The sequence below is a fragment of the Martes martes genome (assembly GCF_963455335.1).
Source record: "Martes martes genome assembly, chromosome: 5".
NCBI classification, from domain to species: domain Eukaryota; kingdom Metazoa; phylum Chordata; class Mammalia; order Carnivora; family Mustelidae; genus Martes; species Martes martes.
In genome coordinates, this window is record NC_137892.1 from 113,990,092 (window position 1) to 114,010,767 (window position 20,676).

The following is a 20,676-nucleotide window of genomic DNA, read 5'->3' on the forward strand; positions in this document are numbered from 1 at the left end:
AAATAAAAGGTCATAACTAGAAATAAGAAAATTATGGCAGGAAAAAAAATAATGGTAAAAGCAAACATACATTAATGTCAAATTAATCACTTATTTAGTTAGTATGAAGGGCAAAATGCAAGAATAGTATAGTTGATTATATCCACAGAAATTAGTCAAGGAATACATAAAAAAAAGATTAAAATATGACATCATATATAAAAACATGGAAAGGAGAGTAAAAATGTAGTGCTTTTAGACTGTGTTTGAACTTAAGCAACCACCAACTTAATCTAGACTGCTATATACTTAGAATGTTCTATATGAACAACATGGTAACCACAAACCAAAAACTTCCAATACATTACCCCCCCAAAATAAAGTGAGAGTAATTGAAGCATGACACTAGAGAGTCCTCAAACTATAAGCAAAGAGAACAAAAGAATGTAGGAAGAAAGAACTATAAAACAACCAGAGAACAATTTTAAAAAATGGCAATAAGTAAAAAAAAAAAAAAAAAAAAATGGCAATAAGTTCGTATCTACTGATAATTACTTTATAAATGGAATAAATGCTTCAATTAAAAGAAAGTGAATAGAATAAAAAATAAGACACATCTATATGCTATCCTACAAGAGAATACTTGAGACCTAAAGACACATACAGACTCAAAGTAAAGGGATGGAAAAATATATTCCATGCAAATGAAAGTAAGAAAAAAAGCTGTGGTAGCAATACTTTTAACAGACAAAATAGACTTTAAAACAAAGACTGTAACAAGAGACAAAGAAGGGCATTATATAATGATAAAAAGACCACTGCAACAAGAAGACATAACATGGGGTGCCTGGGTGGCTCAGTGGGTTAAAGCCTCTGCCTTCCACTCAGGTTATGATCCCAGGGTCCTGGGATCGAGCCCCACATTGGGCTCTCTGCTCAGCAGGGAGCCTGCTTCCTCCTCGCTCTGTCTCTGCCTGCCTCTCTGCCTACTTGTCTGTCAAATAAATAAAATCTTAAAAAAAAAAGACATAACATTTGTAAATATCTCTACACCCAACATAGGAGCACCTAAACATACAAGGCAAATATTAACAAACAAAAAGGGAGAAATTGTCAGTAATACAATAATAGTAGGGGATTTTGTCAGCCCATTTACATCAATGAATAGAATATCCAGACAGAAAATCAGTAGAGAAACAGTGACTTTAAATGACGTATTAGACCAGATGGACTTAAAAGATATATACAGAAAATTCCATTTAAAACTAGAAGAATACATATCCTTTTTCAAGTGCATATGGAACATTCTCTAGGATAGAGCACATGTTAGGCCACAAAACAAGTCTCAATAAATTTAACAAGACTGAAATCATCATTTCCAACCACAACAGTATGAAACTAGGAATCAATTACAAGAAGAAAAAAAAAAAACTGGAAGAAACAGATATGGAGTCTAAAAGGCAAACTACTAAAGAACAAATGGGTCAAGGAAAAAATCAAAGAGCAAATAAAAAAATATGTGGTGGGGTGCCTGGATAGTTCTGTCATTTAAGTGTCTGCCTTCATCTTACGTCATGATCTCAGGGGTCTTGGGCTCCCCGCTCAGTGGGGAGTCTGCTTCTCCCTCCTCCCACCTCATTTTCTCTCTCTCTCTTTAATAAATAAAATCTTTTTTAAAAATGTGGAGACAAAAGAAAATAGAAATACTATGGTTCAGAATCTTTGGGATACAGGAAGTTTATAACAATTTAGGTCCACCTTAAGAAACAAACAAACAAAAATCTCAAACCTAATAATCTCAAATCTAACCTTACACCTCAAGGAACTAGAAAAAGAACAAAGCCTAAGGTTAGAAGGAAGGAATAATAAAGATCAGATTGGAAATCAATGAAATAGACTAAAAAAGAAAAGATTAAACTAAAAGCTTATTCTTTTAAAATAAAATTGATAAATCTTTGGTAAGACTAATCAAGAAAAAAATAAAGTGGGGGGAGGGGGGCACCTGGGTGGCTCAGTTGGTTAAGCGGCTGCCTTTGGCTCAGGTCAGGATCCCAGGGACCTGCTTTGGGGTCCCTGCTCAGCAAAGAGAGCGCCTGCTTCTCCCTCTCCCTCTGCCTTCTGCTCTACTTGTGGTCTCTCTCTCAAATAAATAAATAAAATCTGGAAAAATAAAAAAAAAAGGACTCAAAATCAGAAATGAAAAAAGTTGTGACAAGACAAATATAAAAAATAACAATATAAAAATTATATAACAGTATAAAAAATTATATGCCAACAAATTGGACAACCTAGAAGAAATGGATAAATTCCTAGAAATATACATCATCAAAGACTAAATCAGGAAGAAATTAAAAACTGAACAGACCAATTACTAGTAATAAAATTGAAGTGGTATTCAAAAATCTACCAACAAAGTCCAAGACCAGATGAATTCTACCAAACACTCTGAATGAACAGTTAATACCTATCTTTCTCAAACTATTCAGAAAATGGAAGAGAAAGGAATGCTTCCAAATTCATTTTATGAGGTCAGCATTACCCTCATACCAAAGTCAGAAAAAGATACTACAAAGAGAGGGACACAGAGAATTGTAGACCAATATCTCTGATGAATATAGATGTAAAAATTCTCAACAAAATATTAGCAAACTGAGTTCAACAATACATTAAAAGGATCATTCAACACTATTAAGTGAGCTTTATTCCAGGGATGCAAGGATGGTTCAATATGTGTAAATCAATCAGTGTGATACATTACATTAACAAAATGAAAGATAAAATTCATATGAACATCTCTATAGATGCAGAAAGGCATTAGACAGAATTCAAAATCCATTCATGATATAACCTCTCAACAAAGTGGGTATGGAAGGAACGTACCTCAACAAAATAAAGGCCATTTTTTAAAAACTCACAGCCAACATCATACTCAGTGGTGAAAAGCTAAAAGTTTTTCCTCTCAGATCAAGAACAAGACAAGGATGTCCACTCTTACCATGTTTGTTCAACATAGTATCAGAGGTCCTAGCTGCAGCAATTACACAATAAATGACATCCGAACTGGTAAGCAATAGGTAAAAATGCTATTTGCAGATGATTTGATATTAATATATAAAAAACCTAAGACTCCACCAAAAAACTATTGGAACGAATAAATGAATTCAGTTAAATTGTAGGATGCAAAATTAATATACAGAATTTGTTGTGTTTCTATGCATTAACAATGAAATAGCAGAAAAAGAGATTAAGAAAACAATCCTATCTCCAATTTCATCAAAAAGCACAAAATTTAACCAAGGAAGTAAAAGACCTATACTCTGAAAACAACAAGAAATGGAAGACAACACAAATAAATTGAAATATATTCCATGAACATGATTTGGAAGAATATTGTTAAAATATCCATATTATCCAAAACAATCTACAAATTCGGTACAGTCTCTATCAAAATACCAATAGCATTTATTGCAATCCTAAAATTTGTATGGATCCATAAAAGACCCTTAATTGCCAAAGCAATCTTGGGACAAAGCTGGGACAAAGTCCCAGATTTGAAACTATACCAGAAAGCTATAGTAACCAAAACGGTATGGTACTGGCATTAAAATAGACACATAAATCAATGGATCAGAATTTTAAAAAAAAATAAATAAATCCATGCTTTTATGGTAAATTATAAGAAAAGAGGCAAGAATATGCAATGGGAAAAAGATAGTCTCTTCAATAAATGGATGTTGGAAAAACTAGACAACTACATGTGGAAGAATGCAACCAGATCACTTTCTTACATCATATACAAAAATAAACTCAAAATGGATTAGAGACCTAAATTTAAAACCTGAAACTATAAAACTCCTAAAAGTAAACATAGCTAGTAAACTCATGGACCTTGGCCTTTGCAATATTTTTTCTGAATATGACTTTCCAGACAAGGAAAACATAAGCAAAAATAAATAACTGGTACTATATCAAACTAAAGAGCTTTTTGTATAGCAAAGGAGACCACTACCAACAACAAAAAAGACAAGCTACTGAATAGGATATTTGCAAATGACTTAACTGATAGGCGTTACTATCCAAAATAGATAAAGAACTCCTACAACTCAACACCAAAATAAATAACTCAACTAAAAATAGGCAGAACACCTGAATAGACATTTTTCCAAAGAAGACTCACAAAAATAGCCAAGAGACTCATGAAAAGATCTCAGCATCACTCATAATTAGGGAAATACAAATCAAAACAACAGTAAGATATTACCTCACACCCATCAGAATGGCTAGTATCAAAAAGATGAGAAATTACAGTTGTGGCAAGGATGTGGAGATAAGGGAGCTCTGGTACACTGTTGTTTAAAATGTAAATGGGTGTAGGCACTCTGGAAAAGAGCATGGAGGTTCTTAAAAAAAACAAAAAATACAGGGGAGCCTAGGTGGTTCAGTCCATTAAGCCTCTGTCTTTGGCTCAGGTCATGACCTCGGGGTCCTGGGATTGAGCCCTGCATCAAGCACTGCATGGGGCTCTCTGCTCAGCAGAGAGCCTGTTTCCCCCTTTCTCTTTCTGCCTGCCTCTCTGCCTACTTGTGATCTCTGTCTGTCAAATAAATCAATTAAAAAATCTTTAAAAAAATACAAATACTGGTGGTGCCTTGGTAGCTCAGTAGGTTAAGCCTCTGCCTTCAGCTCAGGTCACGATCTCCAGGTCCTGGGATTGAGCCCCACATCGGGCTCTCTGCTCAGCAGGGAACCTGTTTCCCCTCTCTCTCTGCCTGCTTCTCTGCCTGCTTGTGATCTCTCTCTCTGTCAAATAAATAAATAAAATATTTTTTTAAAAATACAAATACTATATGATCATTTCACTTCTGAGTATTTACCTGAAGAAAATGAGAACACTAATTCAAAAGTGATATGCACCCCTATGATTACTGAAGTAACATTTAGAATAGACAAGTTATGGGGGCACCTGGGTGGCTCAGTGGGTTAAAGCCTCTGCCTTCGCCTCAGGTCATGATCCCGGAGTTCTGGGATCGGAGCCCCGCATCGGGCTCTCTGCTCAGCAGGGAGTCTGCTTCCTCCCCTCTCTCTGCCTGCCTCTCTGCCTACTTGCGATCTCTATCTGTCAAATAAATAAATAGAATAGACAAGTTATGGAAGGAACCCACATGTCCACTGATAGATGAATGGATAAATATGGTATACAAACACACACACACACACACATACACACAATGGACTATTTCTTAGCCATAAGAAAAAAAATAAAAATCTTGCCTTTTGTGACAACATGGATGGCCCTAGAGGGCATTCTGCTAAGTAAAACAGATCAAAGACAAATGAATCTAAAAAATAAAATGTGCAAATGAGCAAACAATAAAAATAGACTCATGAGAACTAACTGGTGTTTGCCTGAGGGGAGACAGTTAAGGGTAGAGGCAAAATAGGTGAAGGGTATGAAGAGGTACAAACTTCCAGTTACAGAATAAATAAGCTCCAAGAACCATTTGGCTATTTGGGTCGTTGTATCTTAGTTTATTATCAAGTTTCCTCAGTGTTTTTCCTGTTATGAAACTCCCGAGAGGAAAGATTGGTGTTGGTTGAAATAACTTCACAGAAAAAAGTAGCCTTTCATTGAGGAGAGGGATGATCAAGGAAACTCCAGCTGTAAATTATAATCATAGCCTCTTTCCTATATTATTATTAGGGAAGAGCTCATCTCTCTTTCTAATCTGTAAACTGTGACAACAGGAAAGACCTCTATCTTAGTATCCTTTGTGACTTCATAGATAAGTATAGTGCTGGGACTCCACAAATACCCTTTCGAATGCAGAAATGAAGCAATCAATGAATAGTGTATATATGATAGGTCAAAGAGACTCATCCTGCATTTGAAAATAGGAATCCATATTGGTGACTTGTGGGAGAGAGTTTTAACTGTATGTAACAATAGCTGACATTTATGGATCTCTTTCTTTGACCAGGTACTGCCTCAAGTACTTTATATATTATCCCACAAAGTCCTTACAATGAGGGTTATCACTGTTATCCTTTTTTTGCAGGTGAAAAAAATCTGAACACAGAAAAAATAAGGAATTTGTCCAAGATAGAAAGTGAAAAAGATGAGATACAAGCCTACAAAGTCTGACTTAAAAATGCTACATTCTGACCCACACCTTTATATTCCCTCTCTCTGAATATGTACCTAATATGCAGCATGAAGCACCAGCCACTTGGAAGCTAGTATATTTTCCTGATTCAGGATAATACGGACTGTGGGTCTTCCATATTGTCATTGTAGAACCTTAGCAATGGTCAAGTTTCTCATCTACAAACTGGGAGTGGCGTGGGGAGGGGCATACCTCAGCATGTTCTTATGAAGATTAAATTATGTAATGTTCATTAAATGTCATTTCCTAGTAAAATATCAATAAGTGTAAGATATTTAGAGAAGAACAGTCTGTTTCTCGAACTAAAAAAAACTTCACTCAAGTTGTCCACGCAATAATTCATGGAGAAGTTATTAACTATTTGTAATTATACTTGATAATATTTTGGGGGGAGAATTTAAAAACTAAACTGGCCCCTTGGCCTTCACTTCACATTCAGGCCTCAAGCCACACTTGAGCTATGGAGGAGTGAAAATGTCATCATTTACAGCAGATACCATAGACAAGTTCACTAAGGAAATCTGACACGTCTAACATGTAACTTAAACATTTATCTAGCAAGTTGGGACAATGGAAGTTCATCACAGCCATGTAAAAGAAGACTCATGAAAAACTGCTTCATGGTATTTTCAGGTTTCTGGCTGGAGCCGCAGGGAGTGAAAAGTGGGTGGCAGACGAGTGATAGTTATAACTGATCCACCCACCAACAACATGATAGCTGGGGGTGGTTTTTAAGTCCAGTTTTGCTAAGGAAAGAATTAGACTTACCTGGGGTAGATGAAAAATATGCATAGCTTTTATCAATTCCTCCAGTCTTAGCATCAAGTAAGCTTTCAGGCATACTAGCCTTTACTCAGATTACTCAGGTGAAAAATACCAACTGGTGTTTTTATTGTTTCATCCATCAACATTGAACCATGATTAAGGCTTACCAGCTACCACCTGTGTGCCAAACTACATTCAAGCGTTAGAAGCCCCACGATGACTGCTTCCCATGCTCTTGTGATCTGAGCTCAGAAAGCAGAGTCTGAGCCATATAGGTATATTTATCTCACTCATCCAACAACTTGGCTTTATTCTGTGACAATAAACTTTAGGTCCACAGGTGTTTAGGGTCATCTGGTTTAACACTTGATTGTAAACACCGGAATAGGTAATGTGATCACACATTAGAATCATCTGGGGATTTTTTTTTTTTTTTTTAAAACCTGACATGCAAGCCAAGCTCTCAAAATTTAAATAAACATCTATTGGGATTGGACTGAGGCAGCTATATAAATGTGCAGTTGAATTTAAGACGCACTGGTCTAGAGAAGGGAGACAGCAAAGTTAACACAGAGAAGCAATCTCAGCTGCCTACCTTTTCCCACAACTGGCCTTCAACAAGGCCTCACACATACAGCAAATCTAGGCCCCATTAACCAAGGTGCAGATGGACTACCGGTTGGGTGTGTGACCTCGTGAATGTCATTTAACCTTGTAGCACCTCTGCTTCCTTAGCCCTACAAAAAGAATGTGGTAACATTTTTTTATTATCACTACAACTTCTATATGTAGTTGTGAAGAGTGGAAAAGGCATGGGGACTATATTAAACATGTGTGATGTATAGTAAAAGATCAACAAACAGGAGCGCCTACCTGTTACTTGTTCAGGGGCCTCTCCCTCATTCCTCATTCTCTAGCTCACTCACCTTGATCCTCTCTCCTACAGCAGTCTCTTGCAGTGCCCTCACTTAATGACTGGTTGAAATGAATTACCAAAGTAGCCTTAAGAGGGGTTTTGACCAGCAGAATTCTGGACTTCAAGAGAAGGGACTGATTTGAAATCTTTTCCTTAAAATATTTTTGGTATGGGGAGATTGGAATGTGTTAATGCATTTGTTCCACCCATTCATAAGAGCATACATTACTTGAATAATCAATGAGGTACCAGCTATGTGCCAGGCACTATACTGGGAATGAAAAAAAATCTACATTATGATGTGAGAGACAGACATATAAGCTTATAATGCAATACATTCTACTCACAGTGACAATTGTCCTAAAGTAATAGGCTCGACATACTTTGGGTTTGTTTCAGCTGGTAGCATTAAACTAGATATTCTAATTGTTGAATAGGACTTGTAACAATGTACTGCAAATAACAGAAAAATCCAAACAAAATTATTTTGAAACAGATGGGAGACTAAATTAGGTTTGGAAGAGGACAAACATGCAAATGATGCCTTCTTCCCAGCAATCTCTTTTGCCCTCAGTTTTAATAACCTGGTTCAAAGCATTTTGTCAGAAAATGATACATAGTTGACCCTTGAACTATATGGTTTGAATTACATGGATCCACTTATATGCAGATTTTTTCAATAAATAAAACACAGCACAATAAATGTATTTTCTCTTCCTTATGAGTTTTTTAATAACATTTGCTTTTCTCTACCTTACTTTATTGTAAGAATACAGTACATAATACATGTGACATACAATATATATGTTACTAGTAAGGCTTCCAGTCAACAGTGGCTACTAGTTTGGGGGAGTTCAAAGTTATATGTGGACTTTTGACTGCTCAGGTGGAGTTAGAGCCCCCTAAGCCCCACATATTTCAAGGGTCAACTGCAGTTGCTAACATTTCTAATGCTTTACTATGTTTCGTGCATGTTGCATGGAATACCTTCTAAGTATTTTCTATACTTAACTCATAAAGCATTTTACAGAAAATGATATGTTTCACATTTGAGGAAAATATGATTTACATAAATTAAAGAGCATTTCCAAGGCCATACTATACATGGAGGATGAAATCCAGATTTATTGGATTTCAAAACCTGAGCTCTTCACTACTGCAGTTATATTTACTCACTAGCCAAAAAGCGAGCAAGAGATGTGGTTCTAGTTTTCACAATAGTTGATAAAAGAGGACTGTGATTATATAATTCAACTTTCAACAGCTTTGTTTTTAAGTATTTAACATTCATGGACCTATACTCCCATGTCCCTCTGAGTCTATAACTTTTTCATACTTTCTGGGGATCTTCTTCCTCACCTGAGGAAAAAGATGTGAAAATCTAAGATAAGTGTCTCTATATACATCAAGAAATATGCAAATAATCTTAAAAGTATGTATGTTTGTGGTGGAGAGGGCTGGTGTTTCCAAAGCATCACAGGTATTTTTCCAAAAATATTTTCAGTGGTTAGAGCCAATTGCTGTGTATGTATGTTTCCAAATGTCATTATGATAATTACGGATGTTGGAATTAATCAACAGCTAGTCATGTGCTGGTAAATGTGTAACAGTTGACTCTAAGGAAAGAAAAGGCAGTCTTGGTTTTTAGTGTTTGCCTATTTCCATGATGTTAATACTTTCACCTTGGCAGATTTCAATCTATCGATGTGACATCTCTCAATACATTTGGAAAGTATAAACAACAATAGCTCTCATGAGCTTGTGTGAGCTGCTCTGCATATAACTACCCAGAGACCAAAACACAAAATCTACTGAAATGAGAAGTTTGTTTTTTTTTTTCTACTTAATCAAACTTAAATTTATTAAGAGAATTTACTAATGAAAGCAAATTGAGTTAATTAAGGAAAACTAGAACTGGAAAACTTTTAAATACTTTTTTTAATATACTAGTTTTCTTTAAAATGAAATAATAGCATTTCTACATAATTGCTGACTGAATTAAAAGCAAATCAACTTAGAAAGGTGCATGAAGATTCCTGATACTGGATACTTATCTTGGAATACTTAAACAAAAAGAAATGTGTCTTACCTAAAGAAGTTCTGGCTGGAACAGCATCCTTATTGATCCAGAAAGATACCCAGGATAGGACAACAATGAGTGTGCAGGGGATGTAGGTCTGGATCGTGAAGTATCCCATCCTTCTGCTCAGGTCAAAGTAGACAGACATGACCACATAATCTCCTGGAACAGAACAAAGATAGCACCATACATACCCTTATCAAACTTGGAAAGCATTTAGAATAGGGAGCCCAGATATAAACCCATGCTTATATGGTCAATCAATGACAAAGAAGGCAAGAATATACAATGAGGAAGAGACAGTCTCCAATAAATGGTGTTGGAAAACTTTGACAGCCATATGCAAAAGAATGAAACTGGATGACTACTTTTAACTATATACAAAAATAAATTCGAAATGTATTAAAGACTTGAACAAAAGACCTGAAACCAGGAAACTCCTAGAAGAAAATATAGGCAGTAAGCTCTTCAACATCAGTCTTAGTAATATATTTTTGGACCCGTGTCAGGCAAGGGGAACAAAAGCTAAAATACACAAATGGCATTTATATCAAACTGAAAAGCTTTTGCATAGTGATGGAAACCATTAACAAAATGAAAAGGCAACCTATTGAAATAGGAGAAGATATTTGCAAATGATGTCTTTGATAAAGGGTTAATATCCAAAATATATATAAAGAACTTGCATAACTTAATATTTAAAAATCCATTAAAAATGAACAGAGGAGGGCGTCTGGGTGGCTCGGTAGGTTAAGCGTCTGTGTTCAGCTCAAGTCACAATCCCAGGGTCCTGGGATCTAGACCTCCATTGGGCTCACTTCTCAGTGGGCAGTCTGCTTCTCTCTCTGCTTGCCTCTCCCCCTGCTTGTGCTGTCTCTCTCTCTCTCTCTCTCTCTCTCTCTGAATAAGTAAAATCTTAAAAAAAAAAAAAAAAAAAAAAAAGAACAGAGGAACTGAAAAGACATTTTCCAAAGAAGACATACATATGGCCAATAGGCACAAGAAAAGATGGTCAACATCATTAATCATCAGGGAAATGCAAATTAAAACCACAGTAATATATCACCTTATACCTGTCACATTTTCTATTATCAAAAACACAAAAAATAACAAGTGTTGACAAGGATATGGAAAAAAGATAACCATCCACATGCACTGTTGCTGAGAAAGTAAACTGGCATAACCACTATGGGAAACACTATGGAGATTCCTCAAAAAAATTATTAATAGAAATACCATACAATCCAGCAATTCTACTTGTAGATGTTTACCTGAAGAAAACAAAAAGACCAGTTTGAAGAGAGATATGCAATCCCTGTGTTCATTACAGGATTATTTACAATAGCTAAGATATGGAAGCAACCTACGTGTCCACCCATAGATAAAGATGTAAGATATATACAATGAAATATTATTCTGAATACTGTTACGCTGAAAATAAATAAAAAATTAAAAAAAAAAGAAAAAAAGAAAAAAGAAAAAAAAATGGTGAATTTTGGTTATGGGAATTTTATCTCAAATCAAAAACATGTTTTCTAACACCGAAAAGTAAGTAATGAGAAAAGTAACATTGTTTTATATTTTTGCGAATCTCTCTTACATATGACTTAATAAAAAAGATTTGGGGGTGCTCCTGGGTGGCTCAGTGGGTTAAAGCCTCTGCCTTCGGCTCAGGTCATGATCCCAGGGTCCTGGGATCGAGCCCCGAATCGGGCTTTCTGCTCAGCAGGGAGCCTGCTTCCCACTCTCTCTCTCTGCCTGCCTCTCTGCCTATTTGTGATCTCTGTCTGTCAAATAAATAAATATAATCTTAAAAAAAAAGAAATATTACTCTGCTATAAAACAAAGAATGAAATCTTGCCACTTGTGACAGCATGGATGAACACAGAGGGTATAACGCTAAGTAAAACTGAGAAAGACAAATACTATCTTCACTTACATGTGCAAGCTAAAAAACAAAATGGAAACAGATTCATAGATACAGGAAACAAATTACTGATTACCAGAGGGGGAAAGGGCTAGGGGTAAGTGAAATAGGTAAAGGTGATTAAGAGGTACAAACTTCTAGTTATAAATAAGCCATAGGGATGTAGTCAATAATATCATAATAATTTTGTATGGTAACAGATGGTTACTAGACATTGTGGGGATCGTTTTGTAATGTATAAAAACATCAAATCACCTGACATATACCTAAAACCAATAGGTTTATGCTTCAATATATCAATTATACTTCAGTAAAAAACTGCAAAGCATTTGAAAATAAGCATATATTCAATTCTTGTGTTCACACATTTAAATTGAGAGTTCATACAAGGGATATGTTGAAAGCTATCTTCTACCCCTTTGGGTTAAAAAAAAACAAACAAAAACCCAAACTAAACTGAATTCTGATGCTTTTATAAGTAATGTGACTACCAGATGGGAGGAAAACACTTTGAGTATATTGATGATATTTTCTTCTTTCATATGTTTCTGGAGGGTGCCTTCTTTGCCTACTTAATATACACAATATAAAACTTTTGTCTGGTGGGAATAGAGGGAGACAGTGTTTCTACACTGTGGCTCTCTTACCTGCAATGACCTTAAAGTTCGTAACAATTTCCTCCTGTTCTCAGGACCTTTCTCCATACAAGCCACAGAGGAATATACTGGTGCCTAACAGTAGTAAATGTCTCTTTTACTCCATTTATAACCAAATTCCTATGCTGAGACATTTTTCTAATGTTTTCATTGAATCATACGGTTTTCCTTCATGGCACTTAACTACAATTCTTAATTTCTCATTTGTGTGGCTATTTTCATAATCTCTCTCCCATTAGGATTTGTCTACTTGAGTTCACAAACAGTGCCCATTTTAGCATACCATTCCACAACCAGTACTTAACATCCTCTTTGACTCCCAATAGGTATTCAGTAACAGTTGTTAAGTAAATAATCAGAAGAATGCATTTATATTTTTTTTTGAAATTTTTTTTAAAATTTCTTTTCAGCGGACCAGTATTCATTGTTTTTGCACCACACCCAGTGCTCCATGCAATATGTGTCCTCCTTAATACCCACCATTTATAAATTTAAACATGGGGGGAAAAAAACAAAAAACAAAAAAATCAAGAAGATGTGTTCTAGAACACTGGGTTAAAAAAGGAGTTTATGTATATAATCCCTGATAGGAGAGTGATAAAGGAAACAAAGAATAACCATATGGCTATGCATGAGAACAATTTAATGTGACAGTAAGTGCCCATTATTGAGCAACAACCCCTGAAAATTTAAAGGTGGGAATTGCTTGCTGGGATTAAGGAGGTTTTGATTGGTTCTCTGATATTATGCTTCTCTGTGTTGATTTAGCTGGACTTAAGCTACTTAAAATCATGGCAGTTCATAAATTAGTTTGGTTTCTGCTTTTCTTCTAGTTTAGAATAGGCACAGGTTATAATTATAGAATAAAGACATTTAATTTGAGATGATCCCTATTAATGTCTGTCTGTTTCTTTCCTGTTCCTTTGATCAGAATACTACAAATTCAAGTTCTCAAATTCTAGATAGGAAAAAACGAGCAGTTTTCTTTTTTAAATAATAATATTCAGTGAGCTTTTTCTCCCTATTTTCAGAGTCCTTGAGAGTTTTCTGCATATTTTTAACATGTGTTTGAGACTTTACAAATTATAATATTTTCAATCTAGATAATTTTAGTAACTTCTTTTTACTTCTTATCACATAAGTGAATGAGAATCTATACTTTGGCATTAATGATCTGACTCTTTTAAAGGTGAACTTGAATTTTCTCTCAAGTTAACAAGATAATTATCTCAATTCAATACTCCACTTCCCTTCAGGTCAGATTCTAAACTTCCATAGCCTATTTACCCATCAATTTCTATTTTAAGGTAATAGCTTCCAAGCATCTTTCATCTTTGCCAGCAAATCCAAAGCTTTTCTACCACTAGATTATGAATTCAAACTTGGGAAGGCCATTTAAAAGCAAAGCAGCTTCACTGTGACAGCCTGATGCCTGTCTTATCTCTAAGGCCACATCCCTTTTTGTATTTTTAAAAACTCTGGGCCAAGGAGCCTATAAAATCAAATCCCCTGAAAGTACCACATCAGTGATTCCTAAGCCCAAAAGGTTTAAATGCCAACCAAGTCAAAAGTGGTTATTCTAACCACTTCAAATATATTCCTTCTATTGATTTAGTCTAACATATGATATTTAAAGTCATAGCATTTAATAAATTAGTTGGGTCCCTTTTTGTGTTTTAATTTAGAATGTCATAGACACAGGCTATGATTGAAAAGAGAAGACATATAATTTGAATAACACCCACTAATGTCCATTTTTATCTTTTATAAGCTTCTCATGTGTGGTTTTAGGAAGAAACAAACTGTCAATATTAATGACCAATGAATTCCAATTTTTTTTTTAACTGTGGTGTGAAACTATTTCCTAAAAACTTAGAGATTCCAATGGTAGAAAAGTCTTCTACCCTGTGAACACCTGACATAATGACAAGAAGAATTTTCTGGTTACCTAGAATGAGAACTACTATATAAAGAGACTAGGGCTAAATGTATGTATGCATATATTATCCCTTATCATCAATACCTGTCAGGTTGGTGGAAAAAAAAAAAAGAAAACAGATTTCACTTTGTTCCTCACTCATGATTCTTATTCTACTTAACTATAAACTAGAGTACGTATTATTCTACTAGGTTGACTTGAAGGCAAAATATTGTTTATGCTCTCCTCACGCTCATAATAGTGTTAGTGTTATGCCCTTCTTTACATTTCTTTGTCTAGTCTCTTTATTTAAGTCAACAAATATTCTGAATCACTGCTCTGCGTACAGCCCTCTAGTTTAGGGAGTATGAGATTAAGACCTATGGAATCTCACAATTGATTCTAGATTAAATAAATTAAGAGGGAACAAGATAATTTTCTGACTACAATTCAGACAGAGACATGTGTTGAGACAATTCATTAGATCTAACTCTGTCAACACTTAATAGAAATACTTGAATCTGTGGTGTACTTCTATGAGGTTGCTTTGGACCACAGGAATGTAGAAGAGTTGATTGGCTACATCTTCATTTGGAGAAACATAAAAAGCATAAAGGAAAAATATTTACACATTTAGCATGTAAAACTTAGAACTCCTATATACTTTAGGAGTGCCTATCTGGCTTAGTTGGTAGAGCATGCAACTTTTGATCTTGGGGTTGTGAATTTGAGCCCCATATTGGGAAAAGAGTTTACTAAATAAATAAATAAACATACAGCTTTTTAAAATGTTAAAAGAAAGAGACTGCTTTGGATAATTTTAAAAGGAAAATACAAATATCTACAAAATATATAAAAATCATTATAAATAAGTACAGACAAGATGTGAATGAAGAACTATACACTCTTGGTAGGGTCATACACTGACTTTTTGAAAGATAATCTGGAAATCTGTTTTGGTTTTTTTTTTTAAAGATTTTATTTATTTGAGAATGAGCAAGTGCACAGGGGGAAGCAGGAGAAGGAGAGGGGGGAGCAGGCTTACCATTGAGTAGGGAGCCCAACACGGGACTTGATCCCAGAGTCCTGGGATCATGACCTGAGCTGAAGGCAGACACTTAACCAATGGAGTCCCCCAGCTGCCCTTAGAAATATCTTTTTAAAGATATATTTAACTTCAAGGTATCTGGAATAAACACTGCCCCCAAAATGCTTTATAAATACCTTTTAATTGGCACCACACTTTTCTCCAAGTTTGCTGTGTTCCCAAAAGAATGTGTAGAATACCTAGTCCTTGGGCAGAATCACAGTTCCTGAGTTTATGGAGTCTAGAGAATTATGGGTAAGTAATGACTTTCAAGTTTAATCAGTTGCTAACTTCTATACATGCCACTCCCATGTGTTTCTGCATCCGTCACCTGTCCCCCATTCCCAACAGTGTCTGAGGCTCCTATTAACTTTTCTAGAATTACATTCAACATTGTTCCAGCAACTAGGTCCTGGGATGTCAGAAGGGAAATCAGCCAAACTCTAATTCTTGCCATCAAGGTGTCCTCAGACTAAGGAAAAGCACAGGGCTATAGCATCACTACTCAATGGCACAAGGGCTCTAACAAAAAATATAGATGCTAATTTATCTTATGTACCATAATTAAATGAAGTTTCTGACAAGCACGTTTCTGAAAATTCTGCTTAAATAATTCCAATCTTTGTAAATCTTAAAGAGATCCATGTTCCTCTTCACAGAAAGTCCAAGCCCCTTAGTCTGGCATGGGAGGTGGTCTATAATCTGAATTTAACCTAGACCTTTCTCATTATTCCTTTCATGTAGACAAAGTAAATTAAATATTTTCACTTCACACTTATATGATTTTTCTGTCTTTATTCTTCCTGACCTCCTCTCTCTCCCAGATTCCTAGCTCATCTCCTTTTCCTCATTCCAACTTCCAAATGTCCCCAGCACCACCACACTATCACACATACATACTCTGTACCATTACTAGATTTGCGCTAAGATGGTAGTTACCTTAACTAAAATACAAAATTAAATAAAATTTAAAAATCTATCCCTCCAGTTCATCAAGGGCACTTCAAGTGCTCAGTATCTACATATGGCTAGTGAGTACTATATTGTGATAGTACAGATTACAGAAAAGTTACTTCACCATAGAAAGCTCAATTGGACAGTGCTAGTTTAGACCAATCTTTCTGAAGTGTACTTCTGCTCATGCCATTCCCTTCAAGTTTCTCAGTATAAAATCCATACTGCTAACCATGTTTTTTCTGGTCCATTTTACCTTGATCCATCCCCACTCTATCTCACACTGTTTATGATCTCCCCACTTTAATGCCCATTCAACCTGATTTACTCTCTATTCTCCTAAGGGGTACTGCTTATTTTTTTGTCTCATTTGCCATGTTATCTCCAATTTCAGGAATATCCTGTTCCTATGTTCGTGTCACACACAGATACACTCCTCCAAACCCTTCAATAAGTGTCCATTGATATAGGGATACACTAAAACCCTTTAACTTTTCCTTTAAGACTTTGTACAGTCTCTCCTAATTACATCTCTAGCCTCATCTTAAATAGTATTTCCTCACACTCCAACCGGTATTCTTCTAGTTCTTTAAATGTCCCTGCTGCTTCTTGCATTAGGATCGTTTCACATGCTGATTCCCTTGGCTGAAAATCTAATACCCCCATCTTTACTTTTAACTCCATTCTTTTTTCAGATGTCAATTTATTCCATCATCAAAGAAGTCCTTGAGTAGATCTAATGTCTTCAGTAAAACCTCATAGTACGGTATGACAATTAGAGAGCTGATCACAGTTTAAAGAATATGACTGGTGTGAATATTAGATTATAATCTACAACTAGTTCATGAGTTCCATGAGGGAAGTAGCTATACTTAGTTAGCTATTTTAGTCTCAGCATCTAGAACAGTGCCTGGTATGCAGAAGGAGTCCAGCAATTATTTGTTAAATGAATAAATGTTTTAGCTTAGAAAGCAATGAAGAAAACCCTGGGAGAACCCTATACTAAAAACTTTAAAGACCAAGGCAGAGATCAACATGAGCTTATGAAATATTAAAACTTCACTTTAGAAATTATTGCTTCTGGAAATATTTTTATTGGATACCTTGCTGAACTTTATCCCCAGAGATGTGAATATAAGGTCACAGTGAGCTGTTAGCAATCTTAACTGCTTGCCAAGAAAAAAAAAAAAAAAAGGGAAGGGAAATCAGCTATATCAGAGTGATCACATTATGTTTATTAAAGAATCGATTGGTAATTTGAGTTTCTCAGCCAGATCCAATTAATGAGAGGATAGAACAAAGGGGCTTGACTGCTGAAAGAGATCAATCAGTCTTTCATCATATGTCTAATAGGTAGGTGTGATTTTGTTTCAAAACTTCACCATTTTTATTTCATCTGTTATTTCTTTAAGCTTGTAAGTTGAAAAAAATAGCAACTGGAAAAATTACAATGGAAAGTTAAAAGTGTCATTTATAATTTTTTCTAGGCTAATTCTATCTTTTAAAGATTTCCTCTGACTTCTCCCTTGAGCAAAGAGAGCATAGAATTGTGGTGAAGACCAGGAGCTACAGTTAGTTAGGTTTCCTAGAAGCAGAGGTGGAGTTAAGAATTCCTGCAAGGGTGAGTGACTTATTGGGGTTTAACTGTTAGAAGAAAGAGAGTGAGGGAAGGAAGCAAGAACCGGCAGTGGAAAAAAAGCTAAGCAAAAGTAGGGGAACTAGTAGGAGGTTCTGGAACAAACTGTACCACAGAGTGCGTGCCACGTTGAGGCAAGAGCAGCAGTCAGTTACGCTCTGTAGGCTGCGGTGGAGCGCTCTTAATCTCTTCGTTGAGATGGTTCTATTTTGGTCAAAGGCAACGCTGTAGAGAAGGGGACAGTGGCGGGCTGTCAGTAGCCACCTCTTATAGCACCTGGAGGATGGGTACTCCAGCTCAGAGAAGACAGGAAGGTGGGGTCATCAAAAATGCCCAGTACGGGAACACCTGGGTGGTTAAGCATCTGCCTTCTGCTCAGGTCATGATCCCAGGGTCCTAGGATGGGGTCCCACAGGCTCCTTGCTCTACAGGGAGCCTGCTTCTCCCTCTGACTGCTCTGCCAGTCACTCCCTTTGCTTGTGTGTGCTCTCTCTGACAAATAAATAAATAAAATCTTAAAAATGTCCACTATAAGGACTGTGATGTCAGACTGGCTAGGTTCAAAGTCTTATTTCTAGCACTAATTGGTTGTGTGATTTGGAGAAAGTGTTTAATTCTCTGAGTCTCAACTTCCCTATCTGTAAACAGGGATAATAAAAAAACCCACCTCACAGGATTATTGTGAAACTAAACTAAAAAGAATTAATATATGTGAATTAATATATTTGAAGTGCATAGTATAATTCCTGGCCCATAATAAAAGCCCCATTAATGTCATATATTATTAAAAAGTAGCATAATCTTTGTAATATTATTAAGACCATTCTGGCATATATAACCATGGAAGAAATAGTACTCCACATCCAAAGGAGAATCCATTAGAAGGGTCCTAGAATTTATCCATACCAACCAATTTTATCCTCTTAAAGACCATCAAGGATGATTGGTATTTTATCTAAGGACACAGAGCTACCTAGTGGCAGACCCCTGACTCTTGCCTCCCAAAGCAGTACTCCTTTTGTAGTAAATAGCCTGTTAATTTTAAGCCAGTGGTTAGGATCATGGAAATAAAGGCGGGGGCAGAGGTGGGGTAAGGAAAGCAGAAAGCAGAGCGATTACTGAATATAGTTAGTATAGAAAGCTGGTTTGGATAACTGGGGGCCCCAACCATAAAGAGAAAAATTCTTTTCATTTGCTCTTGAACCTTATGTGATAAGCATATTACTTTTAGGAAGATGGAAACTCAACTCTACTAGAGTTGTCCTCCTGGAGAATAGCTTTAGATAGAAGGAAGCTTAATATTTGTAAAGCCTCCAGAGAGTAGTGGTTTCCTCTAGGTTTACACAGTGAACCTAACTGTTTGCTAATATTTTAGTTTTCTGCATTTCTATACTAGAAAATTCTCTTTACTAGATATACTAGTGTAAATCACTTCTCTTTTTCCCTTGCTTTAGAAACAACAAGTTTCATAGCTTATTGTGACCTTTTGTAATACAATTCATTATTTTGGGTCCATTACCAAATTCCAACAGTGTAGCAAATAAATTCACCTTGAGATTTATACAAGCAAAACAACTCTGTCTCAGAAATCTAAAGCTGAAGACACGAATGAATGCATTTGCCACTTTGATCCATCCAAAAGGATTGCAATTTCTCAGCATAATTAAATCTAACTCCTACAAACATCTGACTAGATACCAAACATGTTTTATATCAGTGCAGAATAGGTTGTAGTAGCAGAAAATACACAGAATGCAGTTCCAGAATTCAAGTACTAGTAATGACACAAACAAGGTCCAGCAAGTAGGGTAAGTTGTTTAAGTTCTTCCAGGAAAATAGGGATAAACACACCTATTACTAAGGTTGCTGTGAAAACCACATTTGCTAATGGTAGAAAAGTGTTTTTAATTTTTTAAAAGAGAATGTATACATGTCATATATTACAAAATAGCATGGTTCTTTGTAATATTATTAACTCTATTCTGGCCCATATAAGCATAGAAGAAATAGTACTCCACATCCAAAAGAGAATTGGATAGAAAGGTCCTAAAATGTATCCCTATCAACCAATTTTATCCTCTTAAAGACCCATCAAAGAAGATTGGTATTGGTATTCTACGGTATTGGTAAGTAAGCTTTCATTCCAGTGAAATGTTTTTATCCTTTGTTAAAAGGCTACCTGCAACCATAAGGAACAATAGTCAAGCATTCAATCTTACTTATATGAACATCACTGTATCCATGAACATCATTAATACCATCATTTTAGCATAGTTCACAGATGTGTGTCACAAAAATCATCTCTTCTGTTCAACATGACCCTGAAGCATGGGCTGTTACATATCAACATGGCTTGGTAGTCAAAGGTGACAAAATATCCTTTTATGTATGGTTACTCCTCGTGTAGAGTATTACTACAACACCACCAGATCTTCCAATTTATCTCTTTGAGAAGTCCCATTTCAGGGGAAATTTTAAAATGTGAATTCATATTCCACTCTTTGCTCTCTTGGCTCTAAGTTGCTGACTGGAAGTATTTTCAACAGCTCAGGAGAGGGAGACCAATAAGAAGCACATACCATAGTATAGTTAAA

General features: G+C 35.7%; 1 protein-coding gene across 7 annotated transcripts in view; it reads right to left on the reverse strand.

Moving 5' to 3' along the window:
• Positions 1-20,676, reverse strand: part of GABRG2 (gamma-aminobutyric acid type A receptor subunit gamma2) — a gene marked incomplete at both ends in the record, with an annotated part of 104,251 nt that overhangs the window by 6,758 nt on the left and 76,817 nt on the right. For 5 of the 7 annotated variants that reach the window (XM_080803791.1, XM_080803792.1, XM_080803789.1 and 2 more), the window contains one exon: positions 9,914-10,066. In XM_080803791.1, the coding sequence (XP_080659917.1) occupies positions 9,914-10,066 (153 nt within the window). The remainder of the gene's footprint in view (positions 1-9,913; positions 10,067-20,676) is intronic. The other 2 variants (XM_080803793.1, XM_080803790.1) reach the window with 1 other exon arrangement.